This window comes from Erinaceus europaeus, chromosome 7, assembly GCF_950295315.1.
Source record: "Erinaceus europaeus chromosome 7, mEriEur2.1, whole genome shotgun sequence".
Lineage (NCBI taxonomy): Eukaryota > Metazoa > Chordata > Mammalia > Eulipotyphla > Erinaceidae > Erinaceus > Erinaceus europaeus.
The window spans coordinates 5,332,732-5,354,707 of record NC_080168.1 but is presented as its reverse complement, the minus strand read 5'-3'; the positions used below and the strand labels follow the sequence as shown (position 1 = coordinate 5,354,707).

Genomic DNA, 21,976 nt, shown 5'->3' with positions numbered 1-21,976 from the left:
TTGGATAGGACAGAGAGAAGTGGAGAGAGGAGGGGAAGACAGAGAGGGGGAGAGAAAGACAGACACCTGCAGACCTGCTTCACCACCTGTGAGGTGACTCCCCTGCAGGTGGGGAGCCGGGGGCTTGAACCGGGGTCTTTAAGCAGGTTCTGTGCTTCATGCCACGTGCACTTAACCTGCTGCACTACCCCCCCGACTCCCTATTATTATGTCTTAATCTTTATTTATTGGATAGAGACAGCCAGAAATTGAGAAGGAAGTGGGTGATAGGAAGAGAGAGAGACAGACACCTGTAGCCCTGCTTCATCACTTGCAAAGCTTTTCCCTTGCAGGTGGGGACTGGGGGCTCGAACCCCGGGTCCTTTAGCACTGTAGCATGTGCACTCAACCAGGTGTGCAACCACCTTGCCCCAATATGGTCCTCTAATAATTGGGAATAGGGAGGGGCTAGGGAGGGGGTCTGAGGGGTAGAACACAAGACTCACAGGCGTGAAACACTTGAGTTTGAATCTCAGCATCACACATTGCTAGAGTGATGCTCTGGTTCCCTCTCATTAGTAAATAAATAAACTTTTAAAAAATGGAGTGAGGTGTGGGCCGGATAGTGGCTCACCTGGCTAAGAGCACACTTTACAGTGCACAAGGACCTGGGTTCAAGCCCTCGGTCCCCACCTGGAGTGGTGAAGCAGGGTTGCAGGTGTCTCTTTGTCTCTCTCCACCTCTATCACGTCTCAGTTTCTGGCTGTCCGTATTCAATAAATGAAGATAATTACAAAAAAAAAAAAAAAATAGAGTGAGGCTAGGGAGATAGCACAGTGGCTGTGCACAAGACTTCCCTGTGTGAAGCTTAGAGGTTCTGTCCTTTGTATCCCTATAGTCCAGAGCTGAGCAGTGCTCCTGTTTAAAAAGGAAATGGGGTAGTAATGAATTTCTGGTTCCTTTTAAAACCAACCTCAGTGCTCTCTGAACTCTGCGCCTCTAGGGTATTCATTGAGGCGTCATTATGAGAGCACATTTCTGGAATAAACTTCAGAGATTTTCTAATCCATCTTCTCAGCTGATGTTTAAATGCGGAATTTCTAGTCTCTGCTGAGACTCCAGTGGTAGGACACTTATTACCATGAAGCATCCGACACCATTTTTACTGATGTATTTACCAGCCCACTGGGCATCCCTCAGGCATGAGCAGTGCCAGGGGCCCACTCCAGAACCTGTGCGTGCAGGTCCTGTGGTCACTGAACCACCTTTCTGATTGCCCTACACTCTCACTGTACGACTCAAAGAGCTAGGGAGTCTTATTATTTGTTGTTTTAATAGTCAGTGTAAATTTGATTTGCTGTAACTCCTACCCGTTGTCCTAGTTTTGTTTATTTTGTATACCTTCTGTATGCATGGACTAGAATGTACATCATTTACCAAATGCTTTGGTCGATCACAAGTTTGTTTTAATATTAACTTAGGATAAAGGCTCCGGTGTATAAACGAGTATTGCCTAATGGTGAAGTCCAGAAGTTGATCATCACAGAGGAGGTAATAAAGGACTTCATTTTTTTTTTTTGTATTTATTTATTTTCCCTTTTGTTGCCCATGTTTTTTATTGTTTTTGTAGTTATTGTTGTTATTGATGTCGTTGTTGTTAGGACAGAGAGAAATGGAGAGAGGAGGGGAAGACAGAGGGGGGAGAGAAATCCTACAGGTGGGGAGTTGGGGGCTCAAACCAGGGTCCTTATGCCGGTCTTTACGCTTGGTGCCATGTGCACTTAACCCGCTGTGCTACCACCAGACTCCCAGTTTTTTGTTTTTTGGTTTTTTTTTAATTGCCACCATGGTTATTGCTGGGCCTCGGTGCCTGTGCACTAAAATCCACTGCTCCTGGTGGCCATTTCCTCCCATTATTTGACAGGACAGAAAGAAGTTGACGGAGAGAGACAGAGGAACACCTGCAGACCTTCTTCACTGCTGGTGAAATGCCCCCCTCTACCCCTCCTCTACTCGTGTGGATCTGGGGCTCAGAACCAGGTCCTTGAACTTGGTGACTTATATGCTAACCAGGTGTGCTACTGCCTGGCCCCAAATTATGGTTTCTTCATAAAGTTTGAAAAGAAAAACTTAGGTTAGAGGTTATCCTGTTAAAAATAGCAACTGTAAGCCAAGCGATTTAAAGGTTAATTTTTCGCAATTCGTCGTGCAGTTTGCAATGCAAAATGTAGTTTGCATGAGGACAGTGATCTTTGTCTCTTCTCACCACTTTATCACGTACTGACTGAGTGAATGTGTACTTGTCTGGATGGAAATTTGCGAGTGATGAGAGTGTAGGTGGCTGGCCGCTGCAAGACACTACACAGAAGGACTGTCTCTAATGAGCACATGCATTCAGACAGCAAAAATACGGCCTTACGCGGTGGCGGCAGTTCTCCGAAATATCAAGTTCACTAAAGATCGTTATGACAGCTTCATCGAGCTTCAGGAGAAGCTCCATCAGAACATCTGCAGGTTCGTAGCTGCACCTCCCTCCCGCCCTGTCCCCTCTCCTTCCTTCGATTTTGCTCCCCTCTCCTGTTTACTTTTCCCCGTCTCATCTTCACTTTTCCCTCTCTTCTGCACCATTTTGGGAAAGCTTTTGCTAATCAATATGACCGACTATCAGGCATTTGCATTTGTTTTTTTACCAGAGGGCTGTTTGTTGCTGCTTCTGAATAGTGTATGCTGGGAGAAAGACGAGATGCATTTTGAATACTGTGTGAAGAGGAAGTACCTCTCAAAGTCCTAAGAGACTTGCCTTAGTTTCACCCTTGGGTCCCGTCACTAGGGGGAATGTTGCTGAGAATGCAGTTCATTTAGGTTGACAGATTTGTCGACAAAGTGGTTCACCACGTTCTTTTACAGTATTTTTGAGATACAATGATGTGCTGTCACCTCTTTCATTTCCTTTTTTTTTTTTCTTCATTCCCTTGGTCACTGTGGCTCCAGGCATATCAATTATATTAATCTTGGCAGAGAGCTTGTTAATCTGGTTTCACTGACTTTTCTCTACTTTCAGAATGTGTATTTTTCTGTTTATCATAGATCAGTGTCCTAAGACCTACTAGTGCCCACTTCGATGACAAGCCCTCCTATTTTATCTCTTTTCCTTTTTCGTCTTACTTGATAGAAAAATTGAGGGGAGGAAGAGAAAGAGAGACACTTGTCCCACCGTTTCACTGCTTGGGACCTGCGTCTTGAACCTGGTTCCTTGCACATGGTAGTGTGTGCACTCAATCAGGTGCACTACCAACCTGGCAGTTTATTCTAATTTAATAAGATATTTTGAGGACACTAGGAAATAAGGCTTAGAGAAGAGAAAGGTGATGCTGACACTTAATGTGCCTTGCCATGTGTGTGACCCAGGTTCGAGCCCAGTCCACTCCGCATTGAAGGAAGCTCGGTCTTTTCTCACTCTTTCTTTCTCTGTCTCTAAACAATAAAAGAAAATCAAGTGTCATACTGCCAACAGAAATGTTCAAGGGCCAGTGAAGCAGCTCCTTTGCAGAGCCCATCTGCTTTGCTGCTCACACGGCCCAGGCTTGTGTCTGGTCCCCTGCTGCTCTGGAGAGAGACGATTCAGTGCTGTGGTGTCTTTTCCTCTGTCTTTCACTCTTCTTTCTCTCTGTGTCTGAAAGAGTCAGTCTGAAGCTGGGAGACTCTACTGATGACAAAAAAACAATAAAAGTAAAAACGGATACAAGTGTCAGAACTTTGCAGCTTTAGAATGTGTGCTGCCAAGGCAGGCTGTGTTTAATGTCAGTGCTTTGGAAAGCAGGGTGGCAAGGCGTCTGCCCCAGCTACTAAGCCGCGTGCTTGAACGAGCCTGGTCACCTCACACTGCCTTACATGGTTATGAGAATTAACGACATGCCTCTAAAATTGTCATACGGCAGCAGGCTCTAGGGAATTGTCTGCAAGTAGTTTCTTTCTTTTTTTTTTTTTAAATTTTATTTATTTATTAATGAGAAAGATAAGAGGAGAGAGAGAAAGAACCAGACATCACTCTGATACATGTGCTGCCGGGGATTGAACTCGGGACTTTATGCCTGAGAGTCCAATGCTTTATCCACCGTGCCACCTCCTGGGCAATTTTTTTTAAAAAATAATTTTTAATAGTCTTAAATTTTTTTATCATCTTTACTTATTTATTAGATAGAGACAGCCAAAAATTGAGAGGAGGAGGGAGATAGGGAGAGAGAGACACAGAGGCACCTGCAGACTTGCTTCATCACTCACAAAGCTTTCCTCCTGTAGGTGGGGACCGGGGGCTCAAACCCAGGTCCTTGTGCTCTCAACCAGGTGCGCCACCACCCAGCCCCCTGAAAGTAACTTCTAAGATGAAAGTATGGCTCTGTGTTGTCTTTGGGATTTCTGCTGAGGTGTGTTCAAATCTCTTGTCATCCTGTTTAAATCTTTAGGAAGAGAACACTGGTTGCTATTGGTACCCATGATTTGGACACTCTGTCGGGTCCATTTACTTTTACTGCAAAGCCGCCTTCAGACATCAAGTTCAAACCTCTAAATAAAACCAAGGAGTATACAGCATGTGAGCTGATGAATATATACAAGGTAAACATTTTTAATTTTATTAGATAGAGACAGGAAAATCAAGAGGGTTAGGGGGAGATCGGGAGCGAGGCAGAGAGACACCCCTTCTGTTCTTATTTCTCAACTTTTTACCATGCGTGAGATCATCCCATATTCATCCTTCTCTTTCTGGCTGATCTCACTTCACAGGATTCCTTCAAGCTCCATCCAAGATGAGGTGAAGAGGTGAACTCATCACTGTGACTAGGATTTTTTTTTTCATTATTATTATCTTTATTTATTTGTTGGATAGAGACAGCCAGAAATCGAGAGGGAAGCGGGTGATGGAGAAAGACAGAGAGACTCCCGTAGCCCTGCTTCACCACTAACAAAGCTGCAGGGGGCTGTAGCTGGGGACTGGGGGGCTTGAACCTGGGTCTTTGCGCATTGTAACATGTGCGCTCAACCAGGTGCGCCACCACCTGGCCCCATGACTAAGATTTTTTTATGGGACATGATTAAAGAGCTGCTTCCTCTTCGTTGTTAGCTCTTTAGATCTGGAAGGGAAAAATGAATTCAGCTGTCACTTTCAACTGTTTCTAACAGTAGGTATCTTTCAGAAAGAAACAGCTACTCTCAGCTTGATGTTTTTTTCTCTGCTTATGTAAAAGTTCTGTGGGGTGTGTGTGTGTGTGTTTTGAGACAGTTCAGTCTTAGCATTGCAGATCTGCTTTCACTCTTGAAAGGCCATGCAGCTGTCTTCTTCTTTCTGCAGCAGGAGAATAGCATGTAGACGGGTGCTGAGATCTTAAACTAGAGGATCTTAGAAATGTAGAACTTTCTGTCATCTGGGGCTGCTTACTGTTTCCCATTTTTTATAGTAGTTATGTAAATAATCACAGTGGTAGAAATTAAGAAGCTAATTTTGTTTGACTTTTTTTTTTTTCTAGACCGACAACCATCTTAAACAATATTTACACATCATTGAAAATAAACCCCTGTACCCAGTCATCTACGATAGCAATGGTGTTGTCCTGTCAATGCCCCCAGTTATTAATGGTGAGTTACTTTAGTAATCACACACACACACACACACACACACACACACATACACACACACTATTTTCTCTTATTCAGAATGGCTCTTGAGTTTCTCAGCAAACTTGACTGAATCAAATACTCTTAATCTGAGAGTCTTAAAACTTAAAAAAAAGTTTTTAATTATCTTTACTTATTTATTGGATAAATAAATACAGCCAGAAATGGAGACAGAAGAGGGAGAGAGAGACCTGCAGCCCTGCTTCACTCGTGAAGCTTTCCCCCTGCAGGTGGGGATTAGGGGCTCGAACCTGGGTCCCTGTGCACTGTAACATGTGTGCTCAACCAGTTGCGCCACTACCTGGTCCCAAGTCTTAAGACTTTTGTAGAGTCTATTGTGATAGGCTTTTTCCCTTCATTCATTTATCCAACTTTACTGATGACTTTTTTTTTTAACTGGTGACTTTTATGTAATTTGCAAATACATAGATTCATAAATTTATAAATACCTTCTGAAGCCTGTCTCTGGAGTATGTTTTATCACTCCAAAGAATTGATAGATGTTTTGATTTTAGCAGTTAAAACTCAAAGTCTAATTCTGTCTTGCTTACTGTTCTGTAGTTAAAACTTTTAAACTGAATTTTATTTTATTTAATTAATTTATTTTTTAAATATTTATTTATTCACTGTAGTTGCCCTTGTTGTTTTATTTTTGTAGTTATTATTGATGTTGTTGTTGGATAGGACAGAGAGAAATGGAGAGCCGGGATCCTTGTGCCAGATCTTGAGCTTTGCACCACCTGCGCTTAACCTGCAGTGCTACCGCCCAACTCCCTGAATTTTATTTTATTTTTAACTCCTTCCTGGAGACATTAAAAAAAAATGAGACTATTTTAATGACTTTACAAAATGTAGTAATTTCCAGTCATGGTGAGAAGGGGTTCAGTTAGGTTACAGTGGGAGGGAGAATCTTTCCTGTTTTGAGCTTGTATCCTCTGATAGTTGCAGTGCTTCAGAACAAGGTCTTATGGGCAGGGAATGTAGCTCAGAGATAGACTGCATGCTTTATATGTGGGGCCCTAGGCTCAGCCTTCCAATTAAAAGAAAAAAGACCTCATGTTGGTCAGATTAAAATCTGACTCAGCCTCGGTACACAGTGAATGCAGGGAGAAAGAGAGAGAGAGAGAGAGAGAGAGAGAGAGGGAGAGAGAGAGAGTGTGTGTGTCTGTGTCTACCTCCTTAGTATGACTGCATTTCTGAACCTGATTGTTCTGTTATTGTTCCAGGAAATCATTCCAAAATAACAATAAATACTAAAAATGTATTTGTCGAATGCACAGGAACTGACTTCACTAAGGTAAATAAAGCTCTTACTCTGATTTTGTGCTGTCAGGTAGGATAGGTTTCTGGGCCAAGGCTTTACAGCAAAAAATTGGATAATGTTTAATTTGTAGGCGGGGACATGTTTTAGAAATTTAGAAAATTAGACATCTGTATGTTTATGGTGTGTTTTTTTTTTTTTTTTTTTTTTTTTTTTTTTGGTGTTTTTTGCCTCTAGGGTTATTCCTGGGGCTCGGTGCCTGCACCATGAAGCCACTGCTCCTGGAGGCTTTTTTTTTTTTTTCCCCCGTTTTGTTGCCCTTGTTGTTTTATTGTTGTTGTGGTTATTCTTGTCCTTGCTATTGCTGTCATTGTTGTTGGATAGGACAGAGAGAAATGGAGAGAGGAGGGGAACACAGAGGAGAGAAAGACAGACACCTGCAGACCTGCTTCACCATTTGTGAAGCGACTCCCCTGCAGATGGGGATCCAGGGGCTCAAACTGGGATCCTTACGCCGGTCCTTGAGTTTTGCACCATGTGCGCTTAACTCTGCACTACCGCCTGACCCCCATCTGTGGTGGTGTTTTTTTTTTTTTTCATGTTTTTAAAATTCTTTTCCCCCTTCATTACCCTTGTTTTATTGTTGTTGTTATTAATGTCGGCATTGTTGGATAGGACAGAGATAAATGGAGAAGAAAGGGAAGACAGCCGGGGAGAGAAAGATAGATATCTGCAGACCTGCTTCACCTCCTGTGAAGCGACTCTGTTGCAGGTGGGGAGCCGGGGGCTCGAACCGGGATCCTTACACCGTCCTTACGTTTGGCGCCACCTGTGCTTAACCTGCCGTGCTACTGCTCAACCCCCTCGTCTATGGTGTTTTAATGGATAGATGTATAGAAGTACTTGCTGTCATTCCAGTGCTGTGGGTTTAATAAGTTACATGTTTTTCTTCTTTTATTTATTTATTTATTTTTTAATTACCACCAGGGTTAGTGCTGGAGCTCTGTGCCTGCCTGACAATCCGCTGTTCCCAGTGACCATTTATTTATTTTCTTCTTTTTTTGGTGGAGAGAAATTAAGGGGGGGTGAGATAGCACAATGGTTATGTAAAGAGACTGTCTTGCCTGAGCCTCCAAAGTCCCAGGTTCAATCCCCTGCACCACTACAAGCCAGAGCTGAGCAGTGCTCTGGTGAAAAAAAAAGAGAGAGATAGAGAGAAATTAAGGAAGGTGGAGGTGGGTGTCTAATGGGGAACTGACCATGTATATAACTAATAATGTGAGTGGGATTGGAATTACAGTGTGCTCTGTGTAAATTGTGTTTTTTAGTTGACTAAAAAAGGAGTGAAAGGGTAAGCTGGTGTACTGATAAAAATCTTTTTTTTTCAACGGTCTACAAAGAAGTTTTATTCAGAATTTGATAAAGATTTTAAGCACACGAAGATAATCTAGAATATGCAAAACACTCATTTTTAGTTGCTATATATATTGCTATGAAAGCTTTTTCTGATTTTTTTTAAATTTTATTATCTTTATTGAATAGAGACAGCCATAAATCAAGAGGGGTGAGGGTGATAAAAAGGGGCAAAGACAGAGGGAAAATACAGTTAATACTCATAGTAACCAGATCAGGAAGGAATTATTATCTCGGGAGTCGGGCTGTAGCGCAGCGGGTTAAGCGCAGGTGGCGCAAAGCACAAGGACCGGCATAAGGATCCCGGTTCGAACCCCGGCTCCCCACCTGCAGGGGAGTCCCTTCACAGGCGGTGAAGCAGGTCTGCAGGTGTCTATCTTTCTCTTCTCCTCTCTGTCTTCCCCTCCTCTCTCCATTTCTCTCTGTCCTATCCAACAACGACAACAACAATAATAACTACAACAATAAAACAACAAGGGCAACAAAAGAGAATAAATAAACAAAAATATTTTTTAAAAAAAAAAGAAAAAGGAATTATTATCTCCACTTAGCTGATAAAGGTAGTAACTTGCCCAACTGCTAATAATAATAATAATAATAATAATAATAATAATAATAATGTCATTGGGAACTGGAGTCATCCGGCGTCGGAAACTTAGAAGCTTGATAATGTTTACAGCACAGAGAGCTATTTGTCTTTCTGAAACCTGGTGAATTTGGGGAGGGGCAGGAGAAGTAAGTGATTTGTCTCAGTCATGGCTTGTAACTCTCAGGGAACCATATAAACGCAGAACACCTGCAGATAAGGACAAGCCTACTCTTAATTCTTTTTTTTTTTTTTAATTCTTCTTTTTATGGGATGAGTATGTAAAGGCCTATTTTTAGATGCCGGGGGCCTGAATCATATTAAATATTAATTCATTTCCATCTGAGTGAAGGAGAGAGTCTACTTATAGATTACCATGATTTTTTTTTTTTCCTTTGCAGGCAAAAATAGTTCTGGATATTATTGTCACCATGTTCAGTGAGTACTGTGAGAATCCATTTACGTAAGTTCATTTGGCAATTTTGTTCATGGCCTGTTGTTTTAGAGGCAAATGCAGCAAGGTCTCCAGCTAAAATATAAGGAGAGAGAGAGAATGGTTCCTGTAACTAGAATATACAGTGTCTTGGGCGACTTAGGACATGCATAAATAATGTATTAAGTGAAAACTGAGATGTATTTAAAATAAGCTCCAGTGATGTTCTGGTTGTTTGTCAGGGCAGTTGCTGCTCACTGAGGCAGTCTGGCCAGACCTCGTGGAGGAAGTCACATTGAAACTGTGCTGAAGAGTCCTTGGACTTAAGGGTGTAGACATGGAGCAGTAGCAGAAGCCACACAAAGGCTGAGAAGCCTGTCGAGAAGAGCAGGGCGAGCGTCCCATACATAGCAAGATTATTCTTTCCAAGGCACACGGTCAAGTGAAATGACATAACAAAGCCACGGGGCTCTGGCTGTGTACCAGGGCTGTAATTTATTCTAGGGTATTAATTTCAATTCACAAATAGATACGTATGTGTAGAAAGCATGGCTAAAACTTCCGGGGTGATTTACAAGTCTTGTGGTTTATCTGTATTTCTTGGTTTTGCCAGCCAGCTTTTCCCTTGTACCATGCCACCTTGGTGAAGCCTGCAGTGCGTATTATGTCAGGGTAACAGGACTCCACAGAGCATGCCATATCAAGTGGTTGTTGCCTGGGATGTGGGACCCAGGTTCAGGACTATTGCCTGGGGAGGATTCATGCAAGCAGTAGTGAATAGCCAGGAAGGGGTTAGGCTACAGCTGTAGATCACGTGAAACACTTGTTAGCTGTACACGGTTCTATAATCTAGAGACTTGTTTGCTTAAACACTTCCTTTCTGACTTTATTTATTGTCTTCTTAGAGTTGAAGCTGCAGAGGTTGTTTTTCCTAATGGAAAGTTACAGACCTTTCCAGTAAGTATTTTAGAAGCGCTTGCTGAGTGTGACATGAACAGTGGCTATAAAGTGATCGTGGTCTGTCTGCCCATCCCTCCAAAAAGGCAGCATACTGTGTATGTTATAGGCTGTCATCCTCATCCTTAGCTCTTGACAGCATGTGGTAACATCACCTTTTCCAAATGTAGACACAGAGAGCTTGGGATGTTAAATATCCAGGTCTCTGTTGCTCTTAGGTGCTGGTGCTAGGATTTAAGTCCAAGTGGTACAACTTCATTTCTCAACACTACATGGTATCATACGATTATAGTTCTGTGACTTGTTTTCTTATTAATTAGTTAGCTGGGTCATGTATAAGCTTAACTTTTTAAAGATTATCTAGCTCTCCAAACTGTTTACTAACTAATATTTGCTGAAGGCCATCACGCTCATTAAAAAGTAATTCTCTGTTTATTATCTGACATTGGAATCTAGCTGTAGTAGAGCTGAGCAGTTCACGATCTGGGGATCTGGACTGAATATTAACCTAAAACTCGGGACTGATTATTAACCTAAAACTCGGTGCACCTGGTTGGGTGCACATGTTACAGTGCACAAGGAACTGGGTTCTAGCCCTAGGCCCCCACCTACAGGGGGAAAGCTTTATAAGTGGTGAAGCAGTGTTGCAGGTGTCTCTCTGTCTCTTCCTCTGTACCACTCCCTTCCCTCTCAATTTCTGGCTGTCTCTATCTGATAAATAAATAAAGGTAATTTAAAAAGTAGCTATTAAAAAAAAGAAAAATATAACCTAAAACTCGAATTCCTTGTGTTAAGTGAGATAAGTCAGAAGAAGAAGGATGATATGGGATGATTTCACTCATAGACAGAAGTTGAAAAACAAGAACAGAAAGGAAAACACAAAGCAGAACTTGGACTGGAGTTAGTGTGTTGCACAGAAACAAAAAAACTCAGATCCTTTTCTCTAGAATAAAAATAGCAATGGTATCTGCCCTGTTAATGAGGCAGTGTTAAGTATCTTGACCCATCTAGTTCATTGTAACGGTTTATTATTACTATTTCCAGTCATTAACGTTCCTTTGTGTCACCCTGGGGCTGGGGGGTCTTGGTAGCACCCAGACCCAGATCCAGATTCAGTGGGTGGTGGTGGCTGCCGCTAGCTGTCAAGGCTTAAGAGCCTGCATTTCTCACAAGCACTCTAGAGGTGATGCTTGTCTGAGAATTTACATTTCGAATGGCCAGGCTATGGCCCCATTATCAGCTGACTTTCAATGGTCTTGCCAATTAGAGCCTTTTATTTCTTCATAGTTTATTTTTTAGTCCACTCTATTTTTACTTTGCTCTTGAATTAAAAAGATTATATTATATATGTTTTAATATAATGCAAAATTACATAACCTGTGTAATACAAAATTAAATACCTATAATTTCTAATTATAAAAAAGGACACACATATTTAATTTTTCCTTGAATTCCAGGGGCTCTTGTTAGGCATATCTGGGAATTCTCTAGGAAGTTGTTCAGATCATCCTGGCTTACTTCTTCAGCCACTTGCTAAGGCTGTAAGAACCTTCCCATGACTGACTATCAGCCTCACTTCACAAAATTCAACGATGAAAACATTTGACTGCTGCTCATCTGGTCAGACGAGAGGAGTCTGATCTCCCTGTGATCTGCTGAGCTTCATACTTTACTACAGATAGATCTCAGTTCCCTGTCTCCCTTCACTTACATCTGAGGAAACCTAGGGGCAAGAATGTTTCATGGTCTGAATATATCACTGACCTTTTAGCCCCTTAGTAAAAAACTACATACTTTTGCATGTTGAAATACCATTTCTCAAAGTATCAGTTTTTAAAAGTCTTTTTAAACTTATTATATATTTACTTATTATTGGATAGTACAGAGAAATCAAGAAGGAAGGGGGTGATAGGGAGAGAGACACCTGCAGCCCTGCTTTACCACTCAGGAAGCTTTCTCCACGCAGGTGGGGGCCAGGGACTTGAACCCGGTCCTTGCGCACTGTAGAGTGAGCAGTTAACCAAGTGCACCATCACCTGACCGCAGCATCACTTTTTATTTAAAACTTTATTGCTAATCACGAACCTTTTTACATTTTTTTATCTAGACAGTGCAATTTATACATATATATATATATATATATATATATATAGAGAGAGAGAGAGAGAGAGAGGGAGAGACAGAAATAGAGAGGTGAGGGGAGATAGAGAGGGAAAGAGACAGGCATCTGCAGACCTGCTTCACCACTTGTGAAGCTTTCCCCCTGCAGGTGGGCACCAGGGGCTTGAACCTGGGTCCCCGCACACTAAAATGTGAACACTGAGCCAGATGTGCCACTGCCTAGTCCCTTTTCAGATCCTTTTTACTAGTCAAAGCTTTGAAAGTACTTATTGATGGAAATATTGATGGAATATTTATATTCCATAAATATTTGGAAATATTTCCAAATATTTATGGAAATAAGTACTTTGAAAGTACTTATTGATGGAAAAATGGTAATGTGTCCAGAGCTGGGCTTTATGTGTGTTTGTTCCTAACGATCATGGTAGAGTTGAGAGTTATGTGCTGTTTGAAGGAGATTGAGTACCAATTCATGAGATGCTCCCAGCTCTACCATCTACAGCAGACCAGAAGCAAGGTCGAGGGGCGTGGCTGCGATTTTCAACCTGCAAAATACGGGAGAAATGTCTTCATAACTCAGAAACATACTACATTATGACGGTTGATTTATTCTTTCTTGGTCATAAACACTTGGTATGAAAGGAGACTGGAAATCTGAACTGTTTTACAATAGATACAATGTGCTTGCCTACCTAAGAAGGAAAAATGTGTCGCCTTTTATATTATTTCCAGGCAGTTCTCATTATCTAGCAAATAGAGTCTTCCAGTCTGAGTCTGATGTAGCAGACTTATTCCTCCATGTTTTGAAATGCCATGTTTATTCCAGTGTCTGACTCTATTAGCAGTTTCTGAGGGTAATGAAACTACAACAAAGATGAGATGAAAGGGGTCTAACAAATGGAGGAAGAGAATGTTTTAAACTTCTCAACATTCCCCCCCCCCCCAAGGAACTGACTTACCGAAAGGAAGTAGTGAGAGCTGATCTAATCAACAAAAAAGTTGGAATCAGGTATGCCATGAAAACTTATTTATTTAGTGTTGGAAAAAGTTCAAGAATGCAGTGCACTCTGTTTTGATTTTCCTGGAGAAAAAAGACCTGGAGAGGGTTTTTTTTTTTAATTTCTTTATTGGGGGGATTAATGTTCTATGTCATGTTCGACAGTAAATACAATACTTTGTGCATGCATAACATTTCCCAGTTTTCCACATAACAATCCAACCCCCACTAGGTCCTCTGTCATTTTTGGACTGGTACTGTCCCTCCCACCCACCCACCCCAGAGTCTTTTACTTTGGTGCAGTACACCAACTCCAGTTCAGGTTCTACTTGTGTTTTCTGATCTTGTTTTTCAACTTCTGCCTGAGAGTGAGACCATCCCATAGTCATCTTTCTGTTTCTGACTTATTTCACGTAACATGATTTCTTCAAACGCCATCCAAGATGGGCTGAACGCAGTGAAGTTACCGTTTTCAGTAGCTGAGTAGTATTCCATTGTGTATATAGACCACGTCTTGCTCAGCCACTCATCTGTTGTTGGACACCTGGGTTGCTTCCAGGTTTTGGCTATTACAAATTGTGCTGCTAAGAACATAGGTGTACACAGATCTTTTTGGATGGTTGTGTTAGTTTCCTTAGGCTATATCCTCGGGAGAAGAATTGTAGGATCATAGGGTAGGTCCATTTCTAGCCTTGTGAGAGTTCTTCAGACTGTTCTCCACAGAGATTGGACCAATTGACATTCCCACCAGCAGTGCAGGAGCATTCCTTTGATCCCACAACCCTGGAGAGGGTTTTGATAACGCTTCACAGTAAATTTAGCAATGGTAGTCTGTCAGCTAGGAGGCTTGGTGTCCAATGGAACTATAAAAAGAAAAAAGAAAAGCTACTGTTTCAGGTAGTAGCAGATCTTAAAGCAAAATGTAGATGTGTTTTTAATGATGCCCTGAAGTTTATGGTGTGTACGTTCCCATTTCAGAGAAACTCCAGAAAACATCGCCAAGCTTCTGACCAGGATGTGTTTAAAGTCCAAAGTCATAGGCGAGGGCAGTCAGATTGAGATAGAAATCCCCCCGATCAGAGCTGACGTTATTCATGCCTGTGACATTGTAGAAGACGCAGCGATTGCTTATGGATATAACAACATTCAGACGAGTCTCCCGAAAACATACACCATAGCTAATCAGGTACGATTGCACCCTGAACAAACACCCCTCATTGTCAGAAACTGATCGCCAAATGCTAGGAAGGCTTTGAGAAAAACAGAGCATAGGAATCAAGCGGCATTTGGACATGTTCCACTCGTGGCCTTCGCTCTGGAGCAGATAGAAACCAGATGCCCCGCTGCTTAGAGCAAGTTGAAAACCTGTGATGACTGGCTTCTTGAAGAAAGACAGGTTTTGAGTTTGGGCCGTTGTTGACTCTCCTCTAAGTGGGAGATTCGTTCATTTCAACTGGGGCCTGAAGGGAGCACAAGCTGTGGGTGGGCGAAGTGGGTGTGGGGGGAGTGGGAGGGAAGTCTGTGTAGGAATGGGGGGTGGTGGTGGCAGTTTGTAGTAGGTATGCGTTATATTTTACTGAAGTGGGTGTGGGGGGAGTGGGATGGGTGGTAGTTTGTAGTAGGTATGCTCCATATAAAGCTTTTTATAAAGCGCGATATTTTACTAAAGTGAAGTGAAGCAATTCTTCAACTTACGAATTAATTCTTTTCTTTCTAGTTTCCTCTTAATAAGCTCACAGAACTTCTGAGACATGACATGGCAGCTGCTGGGTTCACTGAAGCACTCACCTTTGCTCTGGTATGTCTCTCGTGCTTCTATTCTGCTTTTCCCAAGAAATTGGCTGTCAGTTTTGAACCTCGGAATTCTGTCTTCTGCGATTCCTCATGTGAATCTAGAACACTGATATTATGAAGTATATACTGCTGTCCCTTGGGTAATACCCAGTTTCTGGTAAAGAAACTGGCTATACAGAGAGGTTCTCCTTATGCCGGTCCTTGCGCTTTGTGCCACGTGTGTTTAACCCACTGCTACTGCCCGACCCCCTGATGTGTCAATTTTTATAAATCTCTCTCTCTCTCTCTCTCTCTCTATATATATATATATATATATATAATATATATATTATCTCTATATATGTATATGTACATATATATTTATATGATTATTCTTAGTAGTACTATCATCATGAGTATTTTTGAAGACTTAGTTTGTGTTAAGCACTTTGCTTTCATTTATTTGTTGTTACAGTTGATGTCTCTAATAGCGAGTTCTGTTTTCATGACTTCTGCCCACCATCCTGTTTTTTTTTTTAAATGATTCTCTTCTTTTCTCTCTCTCTCTATGTCTTTTTAAATGGGTGAGTTCTGAGACTTTATTTTTGCATAGAGCTCCCCCCAGAACAAATGCACAGGGGTTAGAGGATAAAGAATGCTGAATGGGGAGTCGGGCTGTAGCTCAGCGGGTTAAGCGCAGGTGGTGCAAAGCACAAGGACCGGCATAAGGATCCCAGTTCGAACCCCGGCTCCCCACCTGCAGGGGAGTCGCTTCACAGGCGGTGAAGCAGGTCTGCAGGTGTCTATCTTTCCTCCTCTCTGTCTTCCCCTCCTCTCTCCATTTCTCTCTGTCCTATCGAACAACAACAACAATAAAACAACAAGGGCAACAAAAGGGAATAAATAAAATAAATATTAAAAAAAAAAAGAATGCTGAATGAGTTCAGATCACTTGAACTCCAGCAGGGAGGGGCTCTCAGGTAATGGCGTAAGGGTCAGAGGGAGGTCGGGCACTGATAAGACGTTAGATTGGTAGGGGAACGAGAGGCTGACTTAGGATGGGCCTGAGTAGAGGCTGTGCCACTCTCCCTGTGAAAAAAAAAACCAGCTTTCGCTCCACGTTAGGTGGAACTTCACAGGACAACTGTTCATATTAAATTGCCTCTGCTGTGCATTTGCCATGGACATGGGTTATTCTAGCTTTCTGACTTGTGTAGAGTCTCCACTGCTATGAGACCACAAGCAGATTCATATAGCATTAAATGACTTTTTTAAAAAATAACTTTATTTTAAAAATATTTTTTATTCCTCTTTGTTGCCTTTGTTTTATTGTTGTAGTTATTATTGTTTTACTTATTGATGTCATCATTGTTGGATAGGATAGAGAGAAATGGAGTGAGGAGGGGAAGACAGAGAGAGGGAGAGAAAGATAGACACCTGCAGACCTGCTTCACCACTTATGAAACAACCCCCTGCAGATGGGGAGCCGGGGGCTGGAACCCGGATCCTTAAGCCGGTCCTTGCGCTTCTCACCAAGTGTGCTTAACCCGCTGTGCTACCTCCCGTCCCCCCACTCCGCCTTTTCTTTTTAAAGAAAATTAATTAATTAATTTATTTATTGGATAGACACAATTAGAAATTGAGAGTGAAGGGGGAGATGGGAGAGAGACAGAAACCTGCAGCGCCGCTTCACCACTCGCAAAGCTTTCCCTCTGCAGGTGGGGACGGGGTGCTCGAACCTGGGTCCTTACGAATTGTACGTTCGCTCAACCAGATGCGCCACCACCCGGCCCCTAGTCACTGCCTTTTCATATTGATCTGTTTTGTATGTGTGTGTTTGTTAGTGCTCCCAAGAAGACATTGCCGATAAACTCAGGCTGGACATCGCTGCAACAAAGGCAGTCCACATAAGCAACCCTAAAACGGCCGAGTTCCAGGTAAGAACCTCAAGTAGGTAAGAGTTGGGGCAAACACTGAGAGTTACTATGTGAGCCATGCAGAACCTCTTTACCTGTACCTCCCTTAGCAGAATCTTTGAGGCTTGAACATTTTCTCTGGATACATTTAGACTTGGTTCTTCTGCATACGCTGGTGACAAAAATTTATAAAACTTTTTTACAATATATTTTTTTAAAGACATGTTTGTTTGTTTATTTATGTGTGTGTATGAGAGAGAGAGAGAGAGAGAAAGAGCATTAGCGCAAGCGCCAGATGCTAGGGATCCAACTTGGGACGTCAAGCTAGAGGACTGGACACTTGACCCCCTCTGCCACCTCTCACTTGGAAGAATGGCTTTATACAACAAACCCAATTCCTGTAGATAGGTTTCTTTTTTTGGTGCGGGCGATTGAACCTGGGACTTTGGAGTCTCAGGCATGAGAGTCTCTTTCCATAACCATTATGCTATGTACCCCATCATAGATGGGTTTCTTAAGATGTGATAGTGTTCCTTAGGGCTAACATCCTACATAATCTACATAAGTGGGAGGAAAACAAACCAGATACATGTCCTGTCACTAGAAACAGCTGTGTGGCTTAGCAGTAGTTGGGCGTAAGATACATTAGAGATGAGAGAGGCTGTTAAAGAATTGACAGATTTTCTGTTTTGTTTCTGCTGTACCCACAGGTGCTCTTACTAAAGTGGCTAATAGTCTTCTAGTTTTACATTTGTTTATGATTAAAGAGAAAGCTCATGGTCATTACCTTTGTTGTATAAAGCCATTCTTCCAAGTGAGTCTCAGTGTTGGGCTATTTTTTGATAGTGGGTAGGCAGCAGAATGGCTGCTGTATTGCTGTCTGACTGATTTTGTAGAGTAGGCTCTTACTGTTTTCCGCTTTCTCCTCTTATAATTTGGATTTTCCATTTTGTGATTGTCTTTTTTATGGTGCTTTCTGACTTCCTCTTTTTTCTGCACATTTTCCATTAAGTCAGCCAGCACCTATCCCAGTACCTCCACTAAATCATTCACTTGGAAATCAGTTCATGCTGCCTGGGCCTTTTACTATAATTGTCTATAGTCTACTGGTCGTTTCCTATACAGTTTCGGAATATTTAAGTGAGAATGATGCTCCCTTAATAGTGATTGTTGGGTGACTTACAATACATTCTAGACTGGGGTGTTAACCTGAAAAAGAACTTGAATACTCATAACCTTGAATTATTAATGAGTTCAAATACTCTCACTTCTTTTTTTTATATTTATTTTCCCTTTTGTTGCCCTTTTTTTTATTGTTGTTATTAATGCCATCCTTGTTGGATAGGACAGAGAGAAATGGAGAGAGGAGGGGAAGACAGAGAGGGGGAGAGAAAGACACCTGCAGACCTGCTTCACTGCCTGTGAGGCTACTCCCCTGCAGGTGGGGAGACGGGGGCTCGAACCGGGATCCCCCACACCGGTCCTTGCACTTTGTGCCACGTGCGCTGCACTACCGCCCGACTCCCACTTTTTTTTTTTTTCTTTCACATGCAACATTATATGATCTTTTCAAACCAAGGAAATATCACATCTTTTAGAATCGAGGAATCTAGGTCCCAGCCACCACCATAAACCAGAGCTGGTAGCAGTAGTTTGGTAAAAACACGGTAAAACCAACAAAGCCTAAAGGGAGGGCTTGGGGACAGACGGCTCGCCTGGAGGGCTTGTGCTTCGCAGCACATGAAGATCTGGATTTGAGTCCCAGCCCCAGCACCATGAGGGAGCAGCATCGTGCCGGCACGGAGCCGCACGGCGGTGGATGGTACTATAGTGTCCTCTCTGTGTTTCTGTTTATTTATTTAAGAAGGCAATTAAAAAAATCACTTGGGGGAGTGGTAGAATCATGCATGCACAAGGCTCCCCCAAAATAAATAAAACCCAAAACTAAAGTTACTAGAAGATAATTGTAATTCCTTACAGGGGTTCATGGTGGAATCTGACCTCTGTGACTTAAGCCCTTGTTTCTGGGTTAGTTTTGCATACTTGGGAGACTAAAACAAATCCTTCAAGGTCTACAGATGTTTAAAGTTAACTTTAAAACAACTAAATCTAATCTGTAGAACAGCCGACAGTTGTAGCTATATCAATTTAATGAACTAATTGGTCTTTACATCAAACATGGATCGAAACTAATTGGTGATATAAGTCAAACACGGATTCTCTCTCTGTCCATCGTCAGAATTCTTTCCTTGTGTTTGTTGTCAGAACTGAAGAATCCTTATGTTAGCCTGGAAGGACTGTGGTAATGAGTTCTTAATGTTTTGTTTTTGGGTTCCGCTAACTCTTAATTTAAAAAGATGCTCCCTCCTGGTGGTTTTTTTTTTTTTTTTAAATAAGAAATGTTAAAATTCACTTGGGTTGAGTGATTTTTCAGTATGCTTAATTCTCTTTTTTCCTTTTGAATTATATACAAGCTTGATAGGTACCTTTTTAAATTAATTAATTAATTAGCTAGAGACAGCCAGAAATTGAGAAGAAAGGGGAGACAGGGAAAGAGGCACCTGCAGCCCTGCTTCATCACTCGCAAAGCTTTCCCCCTGCAGGTGGGTAGATAGGTTTCTTTCTTTCTTCTTTTTTTTTTTTTTTTGCCTCCAGTGTTACTGCTGAGGCTTGTTGCCTGCACTACAAATCCACTGCTCCTGGAGGCCATTTTTTCCCTTCTGTTCCCTTGTTTTTTTGTTGTTAATTGTTGTTATTGCTGTCACTGTTGTTGGATAGGACAGAGAGAAATTGAGAGAGGAGGTGAAGACAGATGAGGAGAGAAAGATAGGCACCTGCAGACCTGCTTCACCACTTGTGAAGCAACTCCCCTGCAGGTGGGGAACCGTGGCTCAAACTGGGATCTTTATGTCGGTCCTTGCGCTTTGCACCATGTGCGCTTAACCCAATTCCTGTAGATAGGTTTCTTTTTTTGGTGCGGGCGATTGAACCTGGGACTTTGGAGTCTCAGGCATGAGAGTCTCTTTCCATAACCATTATGCTATGTACCCCATCATAGATGGGTTTCTTAAGATGTGATAGTGTTCCTTAGGGCTAACATCCTACATAATCTACATAAGTGGGAGGAAAACAAACCAGATACATGTCCTGTCACTAGAAACAGCTGTGTGGCTTAGCAGTAGTTGGGCGTAAGATACATTAGAGATGAGAGAGGCTGTTAAAGAATTGACAGATTTTCTGTTTTGTTTCTGCTGTACCCACAGGTGCTCTTACTAAAGTGGCTAATAGTCTTCTAGTTTTACATTTGTTTATGATTAAAGAGAAAGCTCATGGTCATTACCTTTGTTGTATAAAGCCATTCTTCCAAGTGAGTCTCAGTGTTGGGCTATTTTTTGATAGTGGGTAGGCAGCAGAATGGATAAGCTAAGAGAGATGCTATTTATGCATTCATTTTAAATACGTACTTTTAATGAAAGAAAGACGTTCAGAGGGAGAGATACAGGGAGAGACCAGAGCACGGCTCAGCTCTGCGGTTTGGTGAGCTGGACTGAATTTGGGACCTTTGGTGCCTCGGGCATGAAAGTCTTTTTGCAGAACCATATGCTGTCTTCCTAGCCCTATTTATTTTTAAGCTACCTTTCCCCAGGGGGAAGCAGAGGGGCCTCCTCATTTAAAGAAAAAGAAAATGGGGGGGATAGATAGCATAATGGTTATACAAAGAGACTCATTCCTGAGGCTCCAAAGTCCTTGGTTCAGTCCCTTAGCACCACCATCAACCAGAGCTGAGCAGTGCTCTGGTTAAAGAGAGAGAGAGAGAGTGGCACAGTGAGAGAGGTGGCACAGAGAGAGAGTGGCACAGAGAGTGAGAGTGAGAGAGAGTGGCACAGAGAGGTGGCACAGAGAGTGAGAGAGTGAGAGAGAGTGAGAGAGTGGCACAGAGAGAGGTGGTACAGTGAGAGGTGGCACAGTGAGAGTGAGAGAGTGGCACAGAGAGAGAGGTGGCACAGAGAGTGAGAGAGAGTGAGAGAGTGGCACAGAGAGAGAGGTGGCACAGTGGCTAAAGCATAGACTCGAGAGAGAGAAAGAGAAAGTGGGGGGGAAGGTGCACCTCAGCCCCGAAGCTCCCCTGAGAGCGGTGGTGCTTGGGTATATTGTCCTGGGTGCTGGCTCACCCTTGGCTCATATCCTTGGCAAAGGAGGTGCCATGTCAGCTGAGCTGTCTTGCTAGCTCCCAAGAAATGCCTTGGCCAAATTTTACTGTAATTATTCCAGACAGAATTCTACAGTATTGGGGGCTGGGCGGTGGCGCACCGTGCTAGGCGCACATAGTGCAGAATCCTACAGTATTACCGTCTCCTCTCCTACTAGCAAGAGCATTATTCCCGAATGCCCTCAAATACCTCTTTGTTACTTAGATTTTTCCACCTTTTAAAAAGTGTGCTGACAATGGAGTTCCTTCAGTTTCTAAGAGCTGCCGCCTTGCCCACAGCTCTTCCCTGTGCTCTTCCAGCTACATTGCCGAGGGGCTTTCCTCTCTGTCCTTGTATCTTAGCCTCGCTCCCTTTTTCCCACGTCCTGGTTTATTTTTTTTAATTTTTTAAATTCCCTTTTGTTGCCCTTGTTTTATTGTTGTAATTATTATTGTTGTTATTGATGTCATTGTTGGGTAGGGCAGAGAGAAATTGAGAGAGTAATGGAAGATAGAGAGGGGGAGAGAAAGACAGACACCTGCAGACTTTCTTCACCGCCTGTGAAGGGACTCCCCTGCAGGTGGGGAGCCGGGGGGCTCGAACTGGGATCCCTGTGCGGGTCCTTGTGCTTTGCGCCACATGCACTTAATCCTCAGCGCTACCACCCGGCTCCCACATCC

The 21,976-nt window shown here is 42.5% G+C and overlaps 1 protein-coding gene across 1 annotated transcript in view; it reads left to right on the top strand.

The window, feature by feature from the left end:
* FARSB (phenylalanyl-tRNA synthetase subunit beta) overlaps positions 1-21,976 on the top strand; it is a 63,428-nt gene that overhangs the window by 9,388 nt on the left and 32,064 nt on the right. The window contains exons 4-16 of the mRNA XM_060193666.1: positions 1,461-1,530; positions 2,378-2,493; positions 4,443-4,593; positions 5,502-5,610; positions 6,876-6,946; positions 9,311-9,372; positions 10,248-10,299; positions 13,368-13,429; positions 14,396-14,603; positions 15,135-15,215; positions 17,035-17,140; positions 19,122-19,138; positions 21,318-21,391. Of these exons, the coding sequence (XP_060049649.1) occupies positions 1,461-1,530; positions 2,378-2,493; positions 4,443-4,593; positions 5,502-5,610; positions 6,876-6,946; positions 9,311-9,372; positions 10,248-10,299; positions 13,368-13,429; positions 14,396-14,603; positions 15,135-15,215; positions 17,035-17,140; positions 19,122-19,138; positions 21,318-21,391 (1,179 nt within the window). The remainder of the gene's footprint in view (positions 1-1,460; positions 1,531-2,377; positions 2,494-4,442; positions 4,594-5,501; positions 5,611-6,875; positions 6,947-9,310; positions 9,373-10,247; positions 10,300-13,367; positions 13,430-14,395; positions 14,604-15,134; positions 15,216-17,034; positions 17,141-19,121; positions 19,139-21,317; positions 21,392-21,976) is intronic.